This window comes from Narcine bancroftii, chromosome 3, assembly GCF_036971445.1.
Source record: "Narcine bancroftii isolate sNarBan1 chromosome 3, sNarBan1.hap1, whole genome shotgun sequence".
Classification (NCBI taxonomy): Eukaryota; Metazoa; Chordata; class Chondrichthyes; order Torpediniformes; family Narcinidae; genus Narcine; species Narcine bancroftii.
In genome coordinates, this window is record NC_091471.1 from 7,123,088 (window position 1) to 7,147,950 (window position 24,863).

The following is a 24,863-nucleotide window of genomic DNA, read 5'->3' on the forward strand; positions in this document are numbered from 1 at the left end:
AATCTTCATCATATTTTTAACAGTAGAATGAAATCTTTCCAAATCTCCCTGGGTTTTGGGATGGTACGCAGATGAAGTGATCTGTTTTATTCCCAACTTATAAATCAACTACTGAAACAACCCAGACATTAAATTAGATTCTTGATTACTCTGGATCTCCTTAGGTAATCCAAAAACTGTGAAAAATCTTTCCAGAGCCTTTACCACTGTTTTGGCTTTAATATTCGTTAATGGTATTGTGGTGAATGTCTGCCAAGCTGCCTGTCTCCCCTCTGGCGAGACTTGCTGTACTAACATTGGCTGTGCATTATCTCTACTGTTAAGGACACTCCCCTTGTTTCTTTTGTCTTTCATTATTGTACCATGAGTTTCTGTTAATGAAAGCCATGATTATTATTTGACCACATCGTCTTTGTCTACTTCATCAACTGGTACTTCAGGTATAGCCTCTGGAAATCTTGATGCTGTACACATAATTGTTAATAAGTACTGATTCCCAGACTTAGTTTTAGACAGGGAACCTACACAATCCACAATAACCCTAGTGAAAGGTTCTCCAACAGCAGGAATAGGTTGCATTGGAGCTACTGGAAGACCCTGGTTAGGTTTAATCTTATTCATGGTTTTCTTTACACCAATATTACCACCTAAAGGTGTACTGTGGGCTAGATTTAAAATTTAATTCCGGTAATTTTTAGGAACAACCACCTGATCAACAATTCACCTTTCAAGTAATATCCATAAGCCATTTCTTTAATCTCCTGTTCACTTACTGCTTTGTCCCTTAAATCAGTAAGATCTGTATCTGTCTTCTGTGGCTAAATTAACTCTTTCATTGACAAAGAGAAATCCTTACTCTCACAATTATCCTGCTCTTTCAAAACTATTTCAGAAGCACTAGGCAAGTCTCTATCAATGGGATCTTCCTCAGCTCTCATCATTTTCTTAGACAAGAACTTGTAACAGCACATGCAGGATATATCTCAAATTCTCTCCAACCTCATCCTTACTAGGCCAATTTGTTAATCTCAAAACTGATCCAACTTTATCCTCTGCCAAATCATTCCCTAATAAAACCGAGACACCCTGTATGGGTAACTTTGAAATTACTTCTACTACCACAGGTCCTTTAACTAATTCTGAATTCAGCATAATGTTGGAAAGAGATATTGACTCTACCTCACCTCCAAAACCTTTATTCAAAGTTGCCTCCCCTGTGTCAATCTTCTGATCAAGAGTTAAAACATTTTCTAACAATGACTGAGCAGTCTCAGTATCGCTAAGAATTGTAACTGGAACCTGTGATTCTCCCTCCTTTACTGAAACCAAGCTCTCTGACACAAAAGGTTTGAAACATCCAGGACACCCTTACCAGGTTTGGAACATCATCTCTCCTTAAATTCAACTGTCTGAATACATGCTTCTGGTAAATCATCCTTTTCTCGTCTCTTTTTCAGTACTAGACAATTTGCAATAATATGATCAGGTTTCTTACAAAAATGACAAACAAATCCCTAAGTTCTGTCCTTTCCCATCTTATCTTCATCTTTTCTCTTAACATTCTCTACAGACTTAATTTCAGGCTTATTAGTCTGCTCCACATTAACCTTCTGGACAGGCAAACTAATCTGTTCCACATTAACTCTCTGAAAAGGCCTACTATTCTGAAATATATTTGTGAATTAGGGCAAATTCGTCCGCTAATCTAGCCATTTGCCACCACATCCCCACATCTCTCATCCAGATATAATTTAATCTCATTTGGAATACACCTTTTAATTTCCTTTATTAATATCAATTCTCTCAATCTGTCAAAATCATTATTCCTTTTGAGGCACACTAATGGTCAAAAGATACAGAATTTCTCAGAGCAAAATCCATATAAGATTGATTCCATGTTATCACCAAGCTCCTAAATTTTTGACTATATGCTTCTGGAACCAACTCAGAAGCTTTTAATACTGCTTGTTTAACAGGATCATAATTTGCCACTTGCTCTGTAGTCAAACTAGAGGATGCAATTTGTGCTTTTCCTTTCAATACACTTTGGAGCATAAGAGGCCATTCTTCTTTTGGTCACCTTGAGCTCTCAGCAACTTTTTCAAAAAGCTGAAAATATGTATCTATATCTCCCTCATCAAAAGAAGGAATTAGATTTACCTCTCTACTAGCCTAAAACCTCTCCCCAGGAGTTACTGCCTCAATTCTTTTACTTCTCTCCATCTCAGTTTTTAATTCCTCTAATTGAAACTGTCTGTCCCTTTCAATTTCCTCGTTCTGTCTTTCAGCTTCCTCCAACTCATATTTTTTCCCGTTTTTAGCTTCCTCTGTTTCATATCCTTTTTCAGCCTTTTCTCTTTGTTTTTCAGCCTCTAACACCCCCTATTTTTCTCTTTCTTCTTCCACCCTCCATTTTTCTCAATTTTCTCTTTCTTTTTCCACCGTCAATTTCTCCAATTCCAATTGCAACTCAAAAGATCTATCCTCTAGAAAATTTTTGGTCTTTCTTAACAAATTTTCCTTCACCTATACAATATTTCACTATAATCCTCTGTATTTGTATTTTTCTAATCCAATGCTCAACTTCAGTCAGCTTCAATGCCTTAGAAATAACCATCAGTTCCTCTTTTCTCCTGCTCTGCAGCTCTGCAGGTGATGGTTGTGACAAAAATGTATCCAAATCCATTGCTGCTGTTTTTCCATACACAAGCTTTAAATTAGCTTGAAAAAAAAAACTAATAAATCACAAAAACTCCAATTTTCAATCTGAAAGGACGAACCCCCATAAAATGTTACAAGCCAGAGAACCCCAAAGCCCAGCAGCAATAGATATTCACCAAGACAAATGGTTACTTAAACAAAAGTTGCTTTTAATTATCTTTAAACATGAAAACAGAATCGCAATTTAACTTATCACTATTATCACTATTAAAATTAGAACCCTCTTCTAATTTTAAGTGCACATGTATGTAATGTGTGTGTAAGTTCAGAAAAGTTATTTGATTCACAGTCCAATCTCTCTTCTCATTCTTCCAAGTTCACTGGTTTTAGGCAATTCTTATACTGTGCGCAGAATTTAACATTAAAATTCAGCAGGCTTTGGTGCTTGAAAGGTAAATGGTTACCGCTCTGGAAAATTCTTGTTGGTTTTCAGAGAGAGAGATTAGTTGTATGATGGACATCCAGCCTCTTGAGTGTCTTGCTGATGAAACTTGCCCCCTCAGGGCTCTCCAGATGATAACCTCTTTCTTTCAGGTCATCACAGAGTTCCTTCTTGGTTCACTTATTCCAAGCGAAACATTATACAGCCAGTCCTCTCCTCTTGCATGAACCACAAGAGCTTTGACCAGGCTGAACTAAGCACTCATAACCCACCTTCCAAATTGGGTTTTCCACAAGCTTGCCAGCTTGTTCTGTTCCAGTCCCAGCTGCTGTTGCCATTTGTAACTCTGTAGAACTGATCTGTGTGTGTGTTTCTCTTTCTCTCTATCTCTCTCTCTCTCTCTCTCACACACACACACACACACACACACACACACACACACACACACACACACACACACACACACACACACACACACACACACACACACACACACACAGAAGCCTGTTTGACTCTCTTTGCTTGCAAAACCATATGAATCTCTTAGAACAGCAATACCTCTCCAGAGAGAAGGCGGCTCTGACAAACTCTTTCATCTGTTGCCTTTTTGTAAACAACAATCCATTAGTGAAGTCACTTAGGCACTCTCCAAAGCTTTTGCAAAGGCTCGGAGGCCCCGACACGTCTAGCAATAGCAGAGCTCCAGTATTTTAAATAAGATCTGTTTTAAAGTATTTGAATGTGACCTACACTAACAAACCCTGCCTAATTTATCTCTATACTCTGTCAAATTAGTTTCAATGGAGAATCATTTCTGACTTTTATGCTTGTTTATACAGCTTCAACTGAAAATTGAATTAGATGTAATTCATCTCTTAAAATTGTTTTTGCATAATAGTGTTTCCATATCCACCGACAGTCCTTTTAAAGAAAAAAATATATAAATATATAAGATTTTACCTAAAGATTAATAATAGCACAATTCCATCATACAGTACATAGCCACCTTCTACTCAATGACAGTTTCTAGACTTGGAACATCAGGATCCTTAGCATTGTCATTCTGCTATTATTTTGCTTAGGGTCTTGTGTATCCTGACATTGATGTTTCTTCCTGAGAGGGACGAGATGTTTAGCTCAAAGAACAAGGTTTAACTGTCAAAAATGAGATTGTGTGGTGACTTGGTAATTTCCATTAGTGGAGCAGCAAATATCTTATGACTTTCATTCTCATTCTAATGAAGGACCAACATGTTACATTAACAGTAATTACATATGAATTGTGGAAACTGCGCAAGGGCAATAACGATTTGCAATCTAACCATGAAAAACCCTGGCCTATATACTGGAGAGAGACAAAATAACACTCTTGGATAACTGGAATGTCAGGGTTGGAAAGGATACAAACCTCTGCAAAGATTGATAACGAAGGAAATTGGAAAGCATTCTCCTGAAAAAAATGCTTGAGACATCGGTTTGCAGAGAGACAAATGAAAGATATCATGACAACACCTGAAGGATTGTGTTACTGGTTAAGTGAAGAACAGTAATGAAATTGCATCACTTGTGCTGTTACAAATTTTCATGACTTGGATTTGTCACTTCCTAGCCTACTATGTAGCAGTTGTATTGCAATGGGAAATGAATAATGAGAAAATAATCAGACGTAGTTGAGTCGAAGTTTACTAAAGGTTGTTTACTCAAATAGTCACGTGCAGCTTTTAAAATGATGTCATTGCATTGTGACATCATGATGTCACTTATAACTTCCCGAACCAGTTTGATGAAGCCTCCGTTGAACCACTACGTCTCCCCCCCCCCCCCCCCCCCCAAGAACTGGTGATAGGAGGCTAAACCTCTGGTGACATTACTTCATTACTTTCCACTGCTCTTGGGTGGTCTTCTGTGCCTTCGCAATAAGGGTCATGACAAGGTCGAGATGAGTGAGCTTTAGTCAATTATAAATGTCTGGATGCCCCCCAATGTCCAGTACACAAGTTGTACAATTGTTTCATAGCACACTGAAGGGGCCCTCATACAGCCTCTGTAAGAGTGGCCCATGTGCACCTCAACAGTAAAACACAAGCTCATACCCAGAGTTCCTTTGAGAGTTCCCGGCATGAACTCCCCAGGTACAATGAGTGTGGCTCCATAAACCAACTTTGGTGATGAGGAGTTGAGATCCTCCTTGGGTGGCCCTCTTATTCCTAGGAGATGTGCAGCCTTCATGTGCCGGGTGGTAGGCTGTCGTATGGTGGAGCTGCAGACCCAGCTGTCACAACAAAACAAGAGTGCAGAGGTAAACTGTGGGCCTCTGTCAGAGGTGACGTGTGGGTAGGCCGAACCGAGATATCCAGACAGAAATAAAAGCTCTGGTGCATGAATTGGTTGATGAGTCCATCATAGGAACTGCCTCTGATCACCTAGTGAATTTGTCGATGACTATTAACAGGTACCTAGACCCACATGACACTGGAAGTGGGTCAACAAATTCAACATGCACATAGTTGAATCTACACTGTGCTAGCTGGAAAGGCTGAACTGGTGCCTTCACGTGCCTTTGCACTTTTACAGATTGGCAGTCCATGCATGTCTTTGCCAAGTATATAACCTGCTTTTTGAGTCTGCCCCATACAAACTTGTCGGCTATCAGGTGGACCGTCGCTTGAATTCCATTGTGAATGGCATTGAAAATGCAACATCTCCATGCAGCAAGGACGATAGGGCAGGGCTGACCTGTGGAAACCGCACAGGAGAGTGGTATCTTGTGGCTCAAAGGATACATCCTTGAGTTGCAGACTTGTGACAAAAGTTCTGTAAGCTGGGAGTTCGTCATCCTGGTGCTGAGCTTTGGAGAGCGCCATATAGTCTACAACCAGAGAGGGGGAACGTAATGCTTGAATAAAGGAGTGAGTTAGGGCATCAGATATCATATTACAATTATGTTTAATCCTGGTGGCATTGTTGGCGGGCTGACCAGGGATCTGATGCCTTTGCAAAGGCAAACATTACCGATTTTTGGTCAGTAAAAACAGTGAAATTCCTGCATTCCAAAAAATAGCAGAAGTGCCTGACCACTAGATACAGCACCAACAGTTCCCCATTGAATGTGCAGTATTTCATTTCTGGAGAATGGAGGTGCCTACTAAAAAATGCTAGAGAGTTCCATTGTCCATTGGTGTACTGCTCCAAGACCCTGTCTACTGCTGCTTTTGACGCATCTATCATCAAGGTAGTTGGTGCATCCATTTTGGATGGACCAGCAGAGATGTAGTCACTAGGGCATCTTTGGTCTGCTGGAATGCTACTGTTGTCTCCTTTATCCATTAGAGTTCTTTGGCATCATTGGACATGAGGTCGAAGAGGAGTTTCATAATATGAGCTGCAGAGGGTAGAAAGCGATGATAGAAATTGACCATCCCCACAAAGTCCTGGAGTCCTTTGGTGGTATTGGGCCTCATGAATTTCAGGATGGCTTCCACCTTGCTTGGCAATGGAATGACACCCTGGCAGCTAATCTGATGTCTCAAGAACTTGATAGAGGACTGCCTGAATTTGCACTTGGCAGGGTTCACAGTTATTGTGAATTCCTGTAGGCAGTGGCAGAATAAACGCAGATGCTGCAGGTGTTCTTTGTGGGAGTGGCTGGTGACGAGTATGTCATCCAAGTATTTAAAAAGGAAGTCCATGTGTCCATTAGTCGCTCAAATGCTTGTGCAAAATGCCAAAAAGGCATTCTCAAAAATTCAAAGAGGCCGAACAGTATAATGATGGCAGTCTTGGGCACATCCTCCAGGTTTACAGGTACCCACGCACCAAGTCAATTTTAGAAAATATCTTGGCCTCATGAAGATTAGCTGTAAAGTCCTGTATATGTGGCACAGGGTAGCGGTCTGCAGTGATAGTGTCATTGAGACGCCTGTAATCCCCGCAAGGTCTCCAACCTGTATGAGCATTGTATGTAGTGGGGAAGCTCACAGACTATCAGACATACGTAAGATTCCAAGTTCCTCCATTTTGTGGAACTCTTGTTTTGCAATCCACACCTTGTCAGACTCAGGTGTGTACAGGAGGTCCTTTGGTGAAAATGTGTGTGACACTATGTTTAGGTGTGGCAGTGGAGAACTGGGGAATGACAATGTCCGGAAACTCCACAAGAAGTTGTTTGAGTTCTCCGTGCTGTCTAGCTGTCGGGTGGGTTGTTTAGTTTTTCCAAGGCAGTTAAGTCTGGAATGTTGTGGGGTTCACCAACCGGCACCCTTTTAAGCCTACCATCCGTGAGTGGGGTCTGAGGAAATCAGAACCCAGTATTGGCCGGGACACAGCAGCAAGAACTTATTGTCTCCGAATTTCAGGGGTATAGTCCGTGTGCCATATGTATGAATCGAACTGTTATTCACTGCAGTGAGTGCTGAACCTGTGCTCCTGGTATAAGTATCAAAACCCGAAGGAGGAAGGACACTAGCCTCCACACCCTTGTCGACTAGAAATTTGCATTGGGAGAGTTCGTCCCAGATGTAGTCTGTTACAGTGGCCAGCTGATGTAGCCGTTGGCAATGACTGGCCATGGCATTTCCTGGAAATTTGCAAGGTGGTTGGCAGCATTAATGGCAAAAACACCAGGTGGTTGTCATGGAGTCATGCTTGTCTGAGAGAGCGTGTGCCCTTTTCACCTGTACTCGTGGAGCCTAGGCCTCTATCCCTGAGGTACTGTTGGACCTTGGTGCACATGAAGGCAGCACCCTATCCGTGTGTATATAGCTAGGGTACCCACACAAACTGAATATAGATTTCAGGCACTTTATTACTGTGGCTGCGGTGACATCGGGACACGGGATAGCAAAGGGGAACCGTGAGTACTCGTCGATAGTGTTTAGAAAATAGATGTTCCTGTCGTAGGGCGGGAGAGGGCCTTTGAAGTCAAGCCTAAGCCGCTCGAAAGGCCTGGTAGCTTTTATTAAGGGGATCCTCTCTGGCCGGTGGAACTGCAGTTACACTCCGCACAGATGGGGCAAGCCCCTGCTTACCATCCATACCTCCTCCACTGAGGATGGGAGGTTTTGGGCCCTGACAAAGTGGAAGAGCCTCACGACTCCCGGGTTGCCCAGCTCATTGTGCAAGCTCTGCCGTTGGGACATGTGATTAAGGGCTGCACAAGTGCCCCTGGACAATGCGTCTGAGGGCTCATTGAGCCTCCCTGGATGGTATAGGATGTCGTAGCTGTACATCGACAATTCTATCCTTCAGCACAAGATTTTATCATTCTTTATCTTCCCCCTCTTCTGGTTATCGAACATGAACGCCATGGATCGTTAGTCCATGACAAGGGTGAAGCGTTTACAGGCTAGAAAATATCTCCAGTGCTGCACTGCTTCCACAATGGCCTGCTCCTCCTTCTTCACTGCCGAATGTCTTACCTCGGACCCCTGGAAAGTCCGTGAGAAAATGGCCACTGGCTGCCCCTCTTGATTCAGGGTGGCTGCCAACGCCACGTCTGAGGCATCGGTCTCTACCTGAAAAGGGACTGTCTCGTCAATGGATCACAGGGTTGATGGCTTTGATACCAGAAGGCTGAGGGGAAAAGTTGAGGCCTTTATGAGTGAGTGGGCCCTGTCGGTGTAATTAGGGATCCACTGCGCATAGTATGCAAACAGCCCCAGACATCTCTTTAATGTCCTTTGAGAATGAGGGATGGGGAGGTCTAGCAGCGGGCGCATGCAGGCTTGGTCTGGACTGATTTCCCTGTTTTGCACCACATACCCCAGGATCGCTAACTTCCTGGTGCTAAAGACTTATCCTTATTGTACATTAGATTGCGACCCTTTGCTGCCTGAAAAAAATGTTGAAGGCTAACATCATGGTCAGCTTGTGAGTGGCTGCAGATCGTAACATTGTCCAGGTACGGGAATATCACCTTTAAGTGGTACTTGTCCACTACGCAGTCCATCTCCCTCTGGAACAGGGATACCCCGTTGGTGATACCAAAGGGGAGGCGGAGGAACTGGTCAACCTGCTGTTCACCTCGAACGCTGTGTATATCCTATCACTCTTTCTAATGGGCAACTGATGGTACGCTGCCTTGAGGTTGATAGTGGAGAACACTTTGTACTGGACAATGCTGTTTCCCATGTTTGCAATACGCGGAGGCGGGTATGCATCAGCTGCGTGAATTTGTTGATGGTCTGGCTGTAATCTGCGACCATATGCATCTTCTCCCCGGACTTCACTACCACTACTTGTGCTCTCCAGGGGCTGGAATTCTTTTCTCTAATGTTCTCCTGCAGGAGTCTACGGACTTCTGCACCAATAAACTCCCTGTCTTTTGGGCTGTAGCTCCTGCTCTTGGTGGCCACTGGGGTGCAGTCAGGCGTGAGGTGCATGAATAAAGTGGGGGGGGGGGGTTCTATGTTCAGGGCCGTGAGATTGCATTAACTCTTCCTTCTAAGGATTAATGGGGGAAGTGGCCCATCGTGCACCATTGTGATGCTTTTCAATTGGCACTGAAAATCCAACCCCAGGAGCAGTGGAGCACAGAGGCATGGGAGCACCAGCAATTTAAACTCCTCATTCACCGTACCCTGGATCTCCAGAGTGACCCTACAGAAGTGGTTGTCTTTAGTCAAATGGTTGTTAGATGCCATTCGGATCTGATGGTCACTGGGGTACGTTTTTAATGTGAGGTGTTCTACCAACCCTTGGTCTATAAAGCTCTCTGTACTCCTACTATCCACCAAACAATTTACAGTACTCCTGTTAACCTTAATACTAATGGTCGCGTCCAATAGGTCGTGTGGACGCGCCTGATTCAGTCGTAATGTGGCCAGCCTGGTGCTTCCTCCATTTTGATAGGAGCTTTCATCCCAACCTCGATCGTAGTACTTGGTACCAAAGTCGTCATCTGGTTGCTGTGTCCTCTGCCCGGCGTCCCAAGATGGCACTCTGCTTTGTCTTGCCTGTGGGGGAAGGAGAAGATCTTTCCCGCCTCTCATTTGCATGAGAGAGGGCTTTGGTGGGAGCCTTGAGGCTTCTGGATACTTTTGCATAATGCCCCTTCTTTCCACACCTTGAGCAGTCCTTCTTCTTAGCTGGACAGTGGACTCTGGGGTGCTTTAGCTGCCCGCAAAAATGCACTTGGAACAGTCTAATGAGGTAGTTGCTGCGGAATGTTGCCCTTGTTCACCCGTGCACCTCTCCCTGTAAGTGGCTCGCGAGTCCGGCTCAGTGTATTCCCCTAGCTCCCTCCTAGAGTCCTCCAGAGCCTCCGCAATGGTTTCAGCCTCATCTAGCCTCACTGTCCCCTTTTCCAACAGCCTCTGTCTTATCTCCGTTGACCTGATCCTGGCTGCGATTCTGTCCCTCACCACGTTGTCTGCACACTCTTGGGCAGATACTGTCTTAAAATTGCAAGCCCTCGCCAAATCCTTTAGCGTGAGTATAAAGTCCTTAACAGACTCCCCTACTTGCTGTGACCTGGTTATGAGTTGCGTGACAACTTTGAGGGATCTATAGACCTGAACCCCAAAATCTTTGTTCACCATGTGGCTTTCTTCTGGGTGCTGTGGTTTCCTCTTATGTTTCAAAGACATACAGGATTAGAAGTTTAATTGGTCACATGTGTATTTTGGTGATAAGAGCTAATTGGCTGGAAGGGTCTATGCTGTATCTAAGTTAAAAATAAAACATTAACATTCCAGCAAAACCTAATAAAATTCAGTGAACTAGGACTCAGTTCGTCCCTTGGCGGCTGAATCCTCTGTTTCTTTATTGGCAGACACCAATCAGTGCAGATGGGCAACATCACCTCCTCCTTGCTGAACATCAATATGGGTACCTCAAATTTGTATGCTTAGTCCCCTGCACTCGTGATTGCATGGCCAAGTTCAGCTCCAGTGCAATCTATAAATTCACTGATGATACAACTGGAAATAAGGAGTCAGAGCACAGGATGGAGGTCAAGAATCTGGGTGTGTGGTGCCACGATAACAATCTTGCTCTCAACCTTCGCAAGACCATGGAACTTACTGTGGGCTTCAGGAAGCACAGGTCAAGAGAGCATGCATTTGTCTTCATTGATGGGATGGCAGTGAAGTGGGTGAGTTCTTTCAAATTTCTGAGAGTCCACATATTGAAGGACCTCTGCAGCAAGACCACTGAGGCAACTGTAAAGAAAGCACACCAATGCCTCTACTTTCTAAGATGTCTGAGAAGGTTTGTTGAGTTGTCAAATACTCATATCAAATTTGTAAAGGAGAACTGTGGAAAGTATCCTAAATCATAGTCTAGTTTAGTAATTAGAGTGCCTGAGAATGCATAAATCTGCATAAAGTGGCAAACTAAGCCAAGTCTTTCACAGGCACCAACCTGGCATCCATTGAATATGTGAGACACTCCCTCAGAAAGGCAAGCAACATCATCCTGGTTAGGACCTCTCTTCACTGTTACCTTTAGGCAAAGGTACAGAAGTCTGAAGTCCAGCAGCTCAAGGTTCAATAACAATTTTTATCTAACAGCTATGAGCTCTTGAACCTTTCTGTGCTACCATAAACTTACCAATAGATGTGTTTACATGAGTAAAGCATTACTTTTTTCTACCACTAATTGAAAATGTGAATATTTATCTATTTTATATTTATTATCCCTTTTTTACTCTTAGCATTTTGTGGTAATTTATTGTGTACTATTGTAGTTGTAACTTGGTGCAAGGATGAATTTCATTGCAGCTCCACATTGAACTTCTGTATGTGAAAATAAACTCTCATTGCTCATCATTGAGGTGAAAGGGGAAGGCTTAAAAGACCGAGGAGCAAGATTATCACAAATTAGGAGGTGGATATATGGAACAAGCTGCCAGAAGAACTGGTAGAGGTGGCTATAGTTACAATATTTGAAAAACATTCAGGCCAATGCAGGCAAATGGGTCTAGTTCTGGAAGGCACCTCAGTTGACTTGGACGAAGGACCCATTTCTAAATCGTATAAATCTATATATGTAAATAAACACTGTTTTAATTATGCTTTGTTTATAAATATGGAACATTGCAGCCCAGTGCAGGTCCTTCAGCACACGATATTGTGCCGACCTATGGAAACTTACTCCACATCAATCTAATTTTTCTCTTCCTTACACCCAAAAACCCTCTTTTTCTTGCATCCATGTGCTTACCTGAGAGGTTTTGAATGTCCCTATTGTACCAGCCTCCACCACCACCCCTGGCACCCAGGCACCCAGCACTCTCTGAGCAAAAACTTTCCTCCACTTGCCTCAAACAGATGTCCTCTGGTATTTGCTATTGTCAGCCCATGAAAAGGGTGCTGGCTGTTCACCCTAAAAGCTCCTCATAATCTTGTATACCTTTATTAAGTAATATCTCATCCTTTCACACTCCAAAAAGAAAACCCTAGCTCTTTAAGCCTTGGTTCATATGACATGTTCTCCAATCCAGGCAACATCCTAGTAAATCTCCTCTGCACCAAAGCATCTATATTCTTCCTGTAATGAGGCGACCAGACCTGAACACAATACTCCAAGTTGAGCCAGTTTTATAGAGCTGCAACATTACTTCACAGTTCTTGAACTCATTCCCATGACAATGAAGTCTTAATGTGTCTTCTTAACTATCTTATCAACTTGTGTGACAGCTTTGAGGGATCTATAGACCTGGACCCCAAAATCTTTGTTTTTTCACACTGTTAAGAATCCTGCCATTAGCCACATACTCCACCTTCAAGTTCAACCCTCCAAGGTGCATCACTTCAGACATCCAGATTGAACTCGTTACCTCTCTGCACAACTCTGCATCCTGACTACATCCTTTTGTAACCTCCATACAACCTCGTTTACTATCCACAACATCTCTAACCTTGTAGGTCTGGAGGAAATTATATAAATTTTTGCAATATTGCCAATTGATTTTTTAATCAATTTAAATAGTCAAATGAGGTGTTGTTTATTGAAGTGAATTCAATTGTGTGGAATTCCTTCAATTCAATTAACCATATTATATGCTCATAAATGATTCTGGAACCAATGTCAACTTAATCTTGACGAGAGTGATACTGAGTCACAAATGATGCATTTGATGCACAGTTGACACATTTTGCGTTTCATTTAAAGCCATGAAGATATCTTTCTGTGTCACAATCAACTTTAAAAGGATCATTCAAAATACTTATTCTCTTTCTGTATGATTGGCCTCTGAGACCTGCTGCTTCTGGACAAGATATGAGTGAGGAACCCTGGTGTTGCATCCAGCACCATGTAAAATGTTCCAGCTCCCCCTGCAGCTCTGCCTGCTGCTCATGTTCTGTTTATAGAAGCATCTGAGCTAGTCATAAGACATTGAAATTAAGTAAGCTGTTATTTCATATTTGTGTGTATAAATTGTGCCCCTGACAATCATTCAAGGGCTTAAAAAAAATTATAGATAAAAATATTTTTTCATAAAATTGCAGGAATTGGTTTGTGTGGTTTATGCTGGTTTAAAGATACATGAGTAAAAATGATCCTATAAGAAAGTAGTTTAGTAACCACATTGTGTTTCAGATCATTGCTCAGTCAAAAACATCCTGCTCACAGCATGATGCTGGATACATTTTTTTTGTTTAGGGTTAATAAAATATTTCAGCTATAATTTCTTTTTACTATGTAATACTATTTTTCTTTACATTTTCAATTTTTTCCAATATAACTGCTATATTTCTTGATTATAAATGAAATGTAAAATGTATGACATTGACTTGGCTACCTGATAGATAATTCTCATATTTTTATTTAAAGTTCAGGAATATCATTTGTTGAAAATGAAGGCCCATATTGATAAAGCTGTAGAAGAAGGATTAATAACATATGAAAAATACAGGCCACTTAAAGCACTGTCTGTAGGTTTGTATTCTCATTTCTGGTATAATTCAGCAGAATGATATTCTTTGAATATTGTGAACAAAAATGCTGAACATTAGCACCATATCCTAGCAAATAATTTGGATATTTAAAACATGAGATGGGAACTATTTATCTGTTTACTGGTGTATGTCACAAACTGTTGTAGCAACCAGCTGTAAAGAATAATAAAAGGCAAAATGATACATAAGCAGGAATCTGAAAAATATTGCTGGAAATATTCAGTTAAATAATTTTTCCTTTCCATTGTTTGAACTGTGCATGTTTTCTGTAAGACTAGAATCTGCACTATTGTTTTGTATGACCTGTTGTGGAGTATGGATCGACTTGCCAGGTAACCATGCATCTTTGCAAAAAAAATCCAATTCAATTCAGCTGATCAGCAGAATGCATCTGTGGAGAGGGGAAAATTTAATGATTTAGGACAAACCAATAACCAGATAATGAAACTATTTTTTATAATCCAGACTTTTCATGGATCCCATGCCATTCAGATATCATTCATAAATGATATGAAAGAGGATTCTCTTCCAAAACATTACATTATTTTGTATATAAAAGGATTTGCAGGAATTCATCAGAGCCTGGACAGATCAATATATAGTGAATACATGATGTGCCTTGAAAGAAATCATTACATTACTTTCAGATACAATTCATCAAATTTGCTGTTGAGTATTCACATATCAATCTTTCCTGATTGAAAACTATAAATTTTTAAATTTTAGGTGAAAATAAAATGGAAAATAGAGCATCTATACAAGGGACAATTGCTCCAAGATACTCTGGCAATGACGACTGAAAGCAAACATTGCAACTGTATGTTACTAGTATATCTTCCTTTGGCTTGGCTTCGCGGACGAAGATTAATGGAGGGGTAATGTCCACGTCAGCTGCAGGCTCGTTTGTGGCTGACAAGTCCGATGCGGGACAGGCAGACACGGTTGCAAGGGAAAATTGGTTGGTTGGGGTTGGGTGTTGGGTTTTTCCTCCTTTGTCTTTTGTCAGTGAGGTGGGCTCTGCGGTCTTCTTCAAAGGAGGTTGCTGCCCACCAAACTGTGAGGCGCCAAGATGTGCGGTTTGAGGCAATATCATCCCACTGGCGGTGGTCAATGTGGCAGGCACCAAGAGATTTCTTTAGGCAGTCCTGTACCTCTTCTTTGGTGCCCCTCTGTCTCGGTGGCCAGTGGAGAGCTCGTCATAGAACACGATCTTGGGAAGGCAATGGTCCTCCATTCTGGAGACGTGACCTACCCACCAGCGCAGTTGGATCTTCAGCAGCGTGGATTCGATGCTTTCGGCCTCTGCCATCTCGAGTACTTCGATGTTGGTGATGAAGTCGCTCCAATGAATGTTGAGGATGGAACGGAGACAACGCTGGTGGAAGCATTTTAGGAGCCGTAGGTGATGCCGGTAGAGGACCCATGATTCGGAGCTGAACAGGAGTGTGGGTATGACAACGGCTCTGTACACGCTGATCTTTGTGTGTTTCTTCAGGTGGTTGTTTTTCCAGACTCTTTTGTGTAGTCTTCCAAAGGCGCTATTTGCCTTGGCGAGTCTGTTGTCTATCTCGTTGTCGATCCTTGCATCCGATGAAATGGTGCAGCCGAGATAGGTAAACTGGTTGACCGTTTTGAGTTTTGTGTGCCCGATGGAGATGTGGGGGGGCTGGTAGTCATGGTGGGGAACTGGCTGATGGAGGAACTCAGTTTTCTTCAGGTTGACTTCCAGGCCAAACATTTTGGCAGTTTCCGCAAAACAGGACGTCAAGCGCTGAAGAGCTGGCTCTGAATGGGCAACTAAAGCGGCATCGTCTGCAAAGAGTAGTTCACGGACAAGTTGCTCTTGTGTCTTGATGTGAGCTTGCAGGCGCCTCAGATTGAAGAGAGCTAGTACAGATATAACCCGCTTTACAAAACTAGAGCATTCCTATGAAACCTTTCGTAAGCCGAAATGGTGTAAAGCAAAGAATTATTCACTTCCATTGAAGGCTATTTCTGTAAAAATGAAAACCCATTCAAATTCTTTCAAAAAAGCAAATTTTCGTAAAGGGACTATTCATAAAATGGGGTATATCTGTTTATCTCCTCACTTGTTAGGAAGGCATAACAGCGACTGCACTTCCTGAGAAGACTGAAGTGGGAAAGGCTTCTGGCCACCATTATGTCAATCTTCTATAGAAACTCTACTGAGAGTGTCCTGGCCGGCTGCATCACAGTGTGGTACGGTTGCTGCAGAGATATGGATCAGAGGTCAATCCACAGGACCATAAGTGTGCCAGAGGGTCACTGGAGCACAAACATCATCTGCCACACCTCTAATTGAAAGAATTAAAGGTGAATGATCAGATAGAACGTGCGCTAGATAGTCAATCTTTTGTACTCTAAATTGAAGCTGTGCAGAAGCTATAAACATGTCTATTCGTGAATATGTTTTATATCAAAAAGAATTAAAAAAATAATCCCTTTCACTTGGATGAATTATTCTCCAAATATCCACTACAGGTACATGATCCTTTATCTGGAACCCTTGGGGGACAGTGTGTTCCGAATTTTAGATTTTTCCAGATTTCGGAAAGCCCACCCGAATTGTGCTGCCGTATCCACCCCCACCCTCTTCCAGTCGCCCGGCTGCATCCCCCAACTGCAGTCCCTCGGCCGCCTCCCCCAACCACTGGTACCTTGGCCACCCAGCAGTCTCCCCCAACCGCCGGTCCCTCAGCCGCCCAGCTGCCTCCCCCAACTGCCGATCCCTCAGCCGGCTGGCCGCCTCCCCCAACTGCGGTCCCTCGGCTGCCCGGCCGCCTCCCCCAGTCGCCTCCCCTGACCACTCGGCAGTCTCCCCCGGCTGCCTCCCCCAACCATCCGGCAATCTCCCCCAGCCACCTCCCCTGACCGCAGGTCCCTCGGTTGCCCGGCAGTCTCCCCCCGCTGCCTCCCCCTACTGCCCGGCTGTCTCCCCCAGCCACTCGCCCCCAGCCACTTGTCCCCCAGCTACCTCCCCCGACCACTGGTCCCTCGGCCACCTCCCCCAACCGCTGGTCCCCACTTGCTGGATTTTGGAGCTTTCCAGATTTTAGATGTCCGGATAAAGGATCGAGTACCTGTAGTCCCATATCTTTCATTAAACCTATTGCAGTTTTGGCTACTTTACTTTTCATAATTTTATCACCTGACCTATCCAATCTTGGGTCAAATTAAAATGCCTTTGATAATTGCATAACTATATCTTGTATAAATTTTCCATCATCTACATTAGGCGCATATACATTCATTAATGTTCATTGTTCTGAATACGATAACTGTCTCTGAGGCTAACATCAGAATGTAATTCAAAAAGGTGATCCCTCGCAAGACGTGATATCTGACAAGGTACTGAAAATCTGTGCCAACCAACTAACTGGAGTGTTCACGGACATTTTTAATCTCTCATTGCTGGAGTCAGAGGTTCCCACCTGCTGAGCCCTCAATGAGAACTGGCCAAGAAATAGGCAGCACAGTTAGCGCAATGCCTTCACAGCGCCAGTGATTGGTTCTGGACCCGGGTTCGAATCCCAGATTTGTCTGTAAGGAGTTTGTACATTCTTTTCATGTCTACATGGGTTTTCTCTGGGGGCTCCAGTTTCCTCTCACCGTTCAAAACGTACCAGGGGTGTAGGTTAAAGGTGTGTAAATTGTGCGTTGCCGCGATAATGTCTAAATTTAAAATTAATGCAGAGTGAGTTGCTTCAATGACTCTCGCCCAGCACCACTAACATCTATGTGTTTAAATGCTTTGAGAGGTACATCATGGCCAGAATTGACATGCACCTAAGCAAAGAATTGAATCCACTGCAATTCAGTTGTCATCTCAATTGCTCCACAGCATATGCAATATCACTGGCTTTACGCTCAGCACAGGATCATCTAGAAAACAATAGGCTGCTTTTCATCAATTACAGCTCAGCCTTCAACACCATTATTCCCTCAGTGCTGGTCAGCAAGCAACCTCCAAACCTTAGGTCTCTGCACCCCCTTCTGCAACTGGACTTCATCGGAAGACCATAGTCAGTACAAATTGGAAATGATGTCTCCTCCTTTCTGACGAACAACACAGGCCATTGCTCTACTCACTATACACCCATGACTGTGTGGCGAGGCAGGATTCCAAGGCTATCTACAAATTTGCCGACGACACCACAGTTGTCGACAGAATCACAGACAGCAATGAGGAAGTGTGCAAGAGGGAAATAGATCAGCTCGTTGAGTGGTGTCACACCAAACACTTTGCTCTCAATGTTAGCAAAATCAAGGAGATTATTATGAACTTCAGGAGGAAGTCACGAGAACACGAACCAGTTCTCATTGAGGGCTCAGCAGTGAGAGGGTCAAGAACTACAAATTCCTCTGTGTCAACATGTCTGAGGATCTGTCCTCGAGCCTCCATGTCAATGCAATCATGAAAAAGGCTCATCAGCGACTATACTTTGTGAGGAGTTTAACAAGATTTAGTATGTCAGCAAAGTCTCTCAAATATGTCTACAGGTGTAATGTGCAGAGCATTCTGGCTAGTTGCATCACTGTCTGGTATGGAGCTGTCATCGCTCAGTGATACACCATCAATAACTCCAAAAGATTGGAAGTTGTGCAAAACTGACAGGACTTTATTCACAATAGAATGGAGGCATGTCCATGCTGGTCGACTGTCCTGGGCTAGGGAGGGAGCTGTGGAACAGTCACCTTTATTCAGGAGACTGGGTGCACCCAACCAATGGGTGTGCCCCGACAAATATACAGATAATGATTTACCACATTTACCCCTTGATTTTAAAAAGAGTCAGGCAGGGTGAAATGCATTGGATACAATCACAAGTTAAGTCTCTTGGGCGGTCTGATTTGCAGTTGTGACTGTCTTAGTATTAGCTGTGAATGCAGCACACTGATGGAATCCTGGACAGTTTAGGGTGCAAGTATGCAGTTGTCGGCATTGGCTTGCTGATTGCGCTGTCGAGTCTGGCATGCTGTTGAGGCTGGGATAACCTGCCCTGGTGCACTACAGATGGCGAGAGGTGAAAGGGGTGTGGGGTGATCAGTAATTGTTTCTGGAGTCCCTGAGGGAGCCAAATCCCTAATAGAAACCATATCTTCATCCCCATCAGGGTACGCCACATAGGCATATTGGGGGTTGGCGTGGAGGAGATGGACCCTTTCAACCAATGGGTCAGACTTATGAGTCCTCACATGTTTCCAGAGTAGGACCGGCCCTGGGGTTGTCAGCCATGCCGGCAGCGTGGTCCCTGTAGCAGACTTCCTAGGAAATAAAAAAAATTTGTTTGTATGGTGTGGCATTGGTGGCAGTACGTAGGAGTGACCTTATCAAGTGGAGTGCCTTGGGGAGGATCTCTTGCCACTGGGATATGGGAAGGCCTCTAGACTGCAGGGCTAAGAGGACAACCTTCCAAACTGTTGCCTTCTCCCTTTCCACTTGCCTGTTCTCTCAGGGTTATAGCTGATGATCCTGCTTGTGGCAGCAGGTACTGGCACGACTCATTGGTCATAAAGGAGGGCCCCTGGTTGCTATGAATATAGCAGGGGAAGCCAAACAGGGTGAAGAGACAACCTAGGGCCTTTAGGACTGTGGCAGCTGTCATGTCTGGGCAGGAGATGATGAATAGAAAACCTGAGTACTCGTCAATGATGTTGAAGTACACATTGCGGTCTGTCCTTTGAAATCGATACTCAGTTGTTCAAAGGGGCGGGTGGCCTTTATCAACTGCGCTCTGTCTGGCTGGTAGGAGTGTGGTTTGCATTCAGCATAGACCTGGCAGTTTTTGGTTACCAACCTCATCTCTTTGATAGAGTAAGGTTGTGATCCTTGAAAAGTGAAAGAGCCTGGTGATTTCAGCATGGCAGAGATCATTGTGGAGGGCATGTAAGCAGTCATTTTGTGTACTGACTCAGGTTCTGCGGATAGAGCATCTGGAGGCTCATTAAGTTTCCCAAGCTGGCACGAGATACCGTAATTGTAGGTGGAAAGTTCAATTCCCCACCTTAGAATCTTGCTTTTGATTTTTCCTCACTTGATAATTGAACATGAACATAACTGCACATTGGTCAGTCAGCAAGGTAAATTGTTTGCTAGCTAGGTAGTGCCTCCAGTGGCGTACTGCTTTGTCAATGGCTTGGGGCTCCTTTTCGACAGAGGAGTGCCTTGTAGGGTGCAGGAGCAGAAAACGGCGAGTCTCCCTGCCTGGTCAAGGATGGCAGCCAGGGCGAAGTTGGAAGCATTGCTCTCCATCTGGAATGGGTGGATTCGTCCACCGGGTGGCTGAAGGCTGAACAAGTCTCTGGTGTTAGGGGAAAAGAGGTGAATTTAACAAGGAGGGGGGCCTTGTCCGCATAGTTGTGGACCCACTGGGTCACAAGAGAAAAAGCCCAGGCACCTTTTCAGTAGCACGGCAGTGCATAGCTGCAACATCACTAGGAATTTATAGTACATACCCTGCACGGTCAGGGTCACAACGTAGTAGCCACGGACATCAGCCGTGTACAACTTTGAGGCCAAGGTGATCTTTTTGGCTTATTGGCTTTACTACAAGAGAGAAATGCTGTACCATGTTGGGGTGGATGAAACTCTCCATGCTCCTACTATCAAACAGGCAACACATCATGTGGCTGTTTACCTGAATCTCCATCATTGACCTGGTGAGTTGATAAGGACTACCCTGGTCCAACATGATGGAGGGCATTGATGCACCATCAATAACTTCAAAAGACTGGAAGTTATGCAAAACTGACAGGCTTTTATTCAGAATAGAATGGAGACGTGTCCATGCTGGTCAACTGTCCTGAGCTAGGGAGAGGGCTGTGGAACTGTCATCTTTATTCAGGAGTTTGTGGAAGGAACCACAGGTACAGTCAGCCAATGGGTGTGCCCCAACAGGTAAATATACAGATAGTGGTTTACCACACAGCGGAGAATTTGTGTGTTTGGTTGGGGGATGGCAGCCTCGAAGATGGAGGCCCCCACAGTTCGCACATGGCACTGCTGGGTCTCAAAGATGGCATCCAAAATGGTCCCCCCAGAACTCGCAAGTGGCGAGGTATGTCCAAGATGGTGGCTCACACGGACTGCATGTGGCTCTGATGGGTAGGGATGACTTAGATCTACACACCTTCGCATAGTGTCCATTCTTCCCGGAGCAGGAGCAAACAGCATCTTTTACTGGGCAGCGTTTGCTAGGGTGCTTGCCCAGGCTGAAAAAGTAGCACTTTGAGTGCTTACAGAGTACAGTGTCCATGGTCAGGTCACTGAGGGGACATGGCGATGATGGCATTTAGCTCCCACGGAGTATGGCTGCTGTGGTCGGGCCGCTGGTGGGATGTGACAGTGGCAACATGTCCCAAATTGGTGGCGTCCAGGGCAACCAACCACGAGGCAGCTGCATTGTCAGTTGAGTTGGCCTCCATGTTCTGGAGGGCCACCTCCAGTGTGCCTGCCAATTCGACTGTCCTCCTCAGGTTGAGCTTACCTTGCTCTAACGGTCTCTGACAGATGTCGCTGGACCTGATGACTGCAACATAGGCATTTCTAATCAGGTCCTCCATGTTCTCTGTGGCTGTCAGGGCCTTGCATTCACAGGCCCATCCAAGGGTTCACAAGGCCTGGAGATACTCAGCTCTTGATTCCCCAGATTGCAGTTTTGGGTCATCAGGAGGTGTCTTACATAGACTTCATTTACTTTTCTCAGGTACTGGAATTTCAAAATGTCCATCACACCTATGGGTACGATGTGGCATAGTTTATCGTTCTCTGACCGAGCAATGGCTGGTGATGCCTGCAGGATTGCCTTGAAGTAGCGCAGCCAAAATTCGAAGTTGGTAGAGGCCCGAGGTAATTGAGGGTCAATTTCCAGCATCCAGCTTTAGGATCAGGTCCATTGTCAAATTTATTGTGAATAAAATTGAAGCACTATCAATAACTCCAAAAGAATGAAGTTATGCAAAACTGACAAGCTTTCATTCACAATAGGAAAGAGGCACGTCCATATTGGTCGACTGTCCTGAGCTAGAGAGGGGGGGCTGTGGAACAATCACCTTTATTCAGGAGTCTGGATGGAGCCACAAGTACAGCCAACCAATGGATGTGCCCCGACAGATAACTATACAGATAGTTTAGCAAACTCAGGACAAGAAAAAAACTCTAGAGGATTGTTAATTTGGCTTGCAACACCACGGGCATCAGTCCATCGAGGACATCTTCAAGAGGTAATGTCTTAAAAAAACAGCCTCTATCCTCAAAGATCCTCATCACACAGGCCATACCATCTTCACTCTGCTATCATCAGGAAAAATGTGCAGGAGCCTGAAGATGAGCATTCATCAGTACAAAACAAGCAAAACATGCTCCAAGCCTTCACAGGCAAGACCCCCCCCACCCCACCCATTTTTCCTCTGGTACCTCGATGACTACATCAGGGCGGCTTCATGTACCTTTGAGCTTATCAATTTCATCAAATTCCACCTTGACCTCAAACTCACCTGGTCCATCTCTGATCACACTCTCCCTTTTCTGGATCTCTCTGTCTCCATCTCAGGAGACAGACTCTACACTGACATCTATTACAAACCCTCTAACTCCCACAATTACCTGGACTACTCATCCTCACACCCTGTCCACTGCAAGGATACCATCCCCTTCTCTCAATGTCTCCATCTCTGCTGCATCTGCTCCTAAGGTGAGGTCTTCTAGTCCAGAGCCTCTGAAATTTCAAACGTGGCTTTCCCTCCACCACTATTAACTTGGCCCTCACCCGCATCTCCTCTATTCCCCGCTCATCTGCCCTAGCACCCCTGCCCCTATAAACAATGAGCACAGAATCCCCCTTGTCCCCACCTACCACCCCACCAACCTCTGAATCCAACACATTATCCCCCGGAATTTCTGGCACTTACTACAGGACCCCACCACCGGGGGGGCGTGCCAATATGGCGTAGAGGACAGACGTGCGGTCCTACCCTCCCTCAGCTAGTTTTTTAAGCACCCATTTTTAAAGTTTATAAAAGTGATTAAAAGTTGTATTTTTACTTTTGGGAACATTAGTGGGTTATAATGGCTACTAATGTAAAAACAATGAAAACTCAACTGTAGAAGAAATGACCTTTTAAAAGTGCTGAAGAATTGAGGCCTACCTGTTCACGAAGCCAAGGACCCGATGTCTGGAACCTCCAAGGCGCAGAGGACTCCTGGCCGGCTAAGTATGATGCCGACGCCGACCTTACCTCCACAATGAGTTCAGCCGGTGCCGAACCGCGTGTCCACGATGTCGGGCGCGCGAGCGACCCAGCTGAGAGAAGAGCCCTTGAGCCCAGGCTGCCGTCGAGTGAGCTGGGGATGCGCAGAATGGCGTTTGAAGTCGCACCTACGCAGTCCCTGGCCTTACCAGGCGTGTGCGGTGCTTCAAGGGTCCGGGACCTGTTGGACCATGTGTGGGCTCTGGGGGGGCCCCGAGTGACAGCGAAGAAGAAGCAGACTTATCTTTACTGAGCAGCTCACAGGAACAATTGGAGGTGGAGGCCAGAGAAGGTAAGGCCTCAAAGAGTGGAACTGGAATCTGGAATGGAGTCTGTGTGTACAGTCCTGGAAGGGATTGCTTATCAAATGGACAACAGTTTAAACAAATGACTTAAGGATTTTTAGAAGTGACAGCCAAAATTACTACTTGTCATGATAATGAATATGCATGAGATGTATGCAGATAGAGGTTGAGCTATTAACCTGACCGGAAGTGAGAGGGCATGCGCGCGTTGTATGCAGGCACGAAATGGTGGAATAATGGAAACAGAGAAATAAAGACACGCTGATGTTCAACAGGTAAATCATGTGTTGATGGTGTTATCAATTTCACATTTCGGGCCACAAATGTGACATTAGCGACGAGGAGAAACATTTTGGATTTTGAATCCATGGCTTTGAGCTGGAACGTTTCATCATGGCAGTCACTGGAGCTGAATTTCTTGCACTTCGTGGTGTTCCTCATTTTGACCCGACGGGTGATGCAAGCACTGTAAGCATGAAGTGGAAGGCATGGCTTGAAGAGTTCGAAGCTTACGCCGACAGTCGTGGCCTATTTCTCAATGGGAGTATGGCAGAGCAGAAAGCGCAGCGGAGGGCGTTACTTCTCTTCACCGCAGGACCTGCAGTTCGGGAAACTTTTAAGACGCTTTCGAATACTGGAAGGAAGGAGGAATACCAGAAAGCTGTAGATGCATTGAATGCACACTATGTATTGACACCGAATGCCACATTTCAACGCCATTTGTTTCGCAAAACAAAACAGGAAGATGGGGAAACGGTCGACCAGTACATGACGAGATTGCGACAACTGGCTGTTGGATGCAATTACGTGGCAGCTGATTTGGACAACCAGTTATTGGATCAAGTCGTGCAGCACTGCAGATCAGACAAACTCAGAAGGCGATTACTGTAAAAAGGGGGTGACTTGAAACTTACCAATGCTTTAGCAATTGCTGCTGCATTAGAGGCTGTTGAGGGGCAATTTCATACCATGAAACTGAAAGACAACTCAAGCCAGCCCATTAAAGACAAAGTTAGTCAACAAGTAAATAGGCTCTCGCTTAGCCATAGCCAGCCAAGAAATATGCCGACACGTGACTTGGAGTGTTACAGATGTGGAGACAGAGGTCATTTTGGAAAAGACCCATGCTGCCCAGCAAAAGGCAAAGTTTGTAGAAAGTGTGGAGGTAAAGACCACTTTGCAAAGAAGTGCAAAAGCAAGTCAAATGCAAACCAGAATGGGAAGAGTATAGCTTCTAAGGGCAAAGCTTGGGGGAAAGGAAAGTCTCCTGGAAAGAAAGGCAAT

The 24,863-nt window shown here is 44.4% G+C and overlaps 1 protein-coding gene across 2 annotated transcripts in view; it reads left to right on the forward strand.

Moving 5' to 3' along the window:
• sema4f (sema domain, immunoglobulin domain (Ig), transmembrane domain (TM) and short cytoplasmic domain, (semaphorin) 4F) overlaps positions 1-24,863 on the forward strand; it is a 245,386-nt gene that overhangs the window by 45,112 nt on the left and 175,411 nt on the right. The window contains exon 3 of one of the 2 annotated variants that reach the window (XM_069923461.1): positions 13,880-13,984. The exons of the other annotated variant lie outside the window; for it this stretch is intronic. Coding sequence (XP_069779562.1) covers positions 13,880-13,984 — 105 coding nt within the window. The remainder of the gene's footprint in view (positions 1-13,879; positions 13,985-24,863) is intronic. 2 annotated transcript variants of the gene reach the window in all.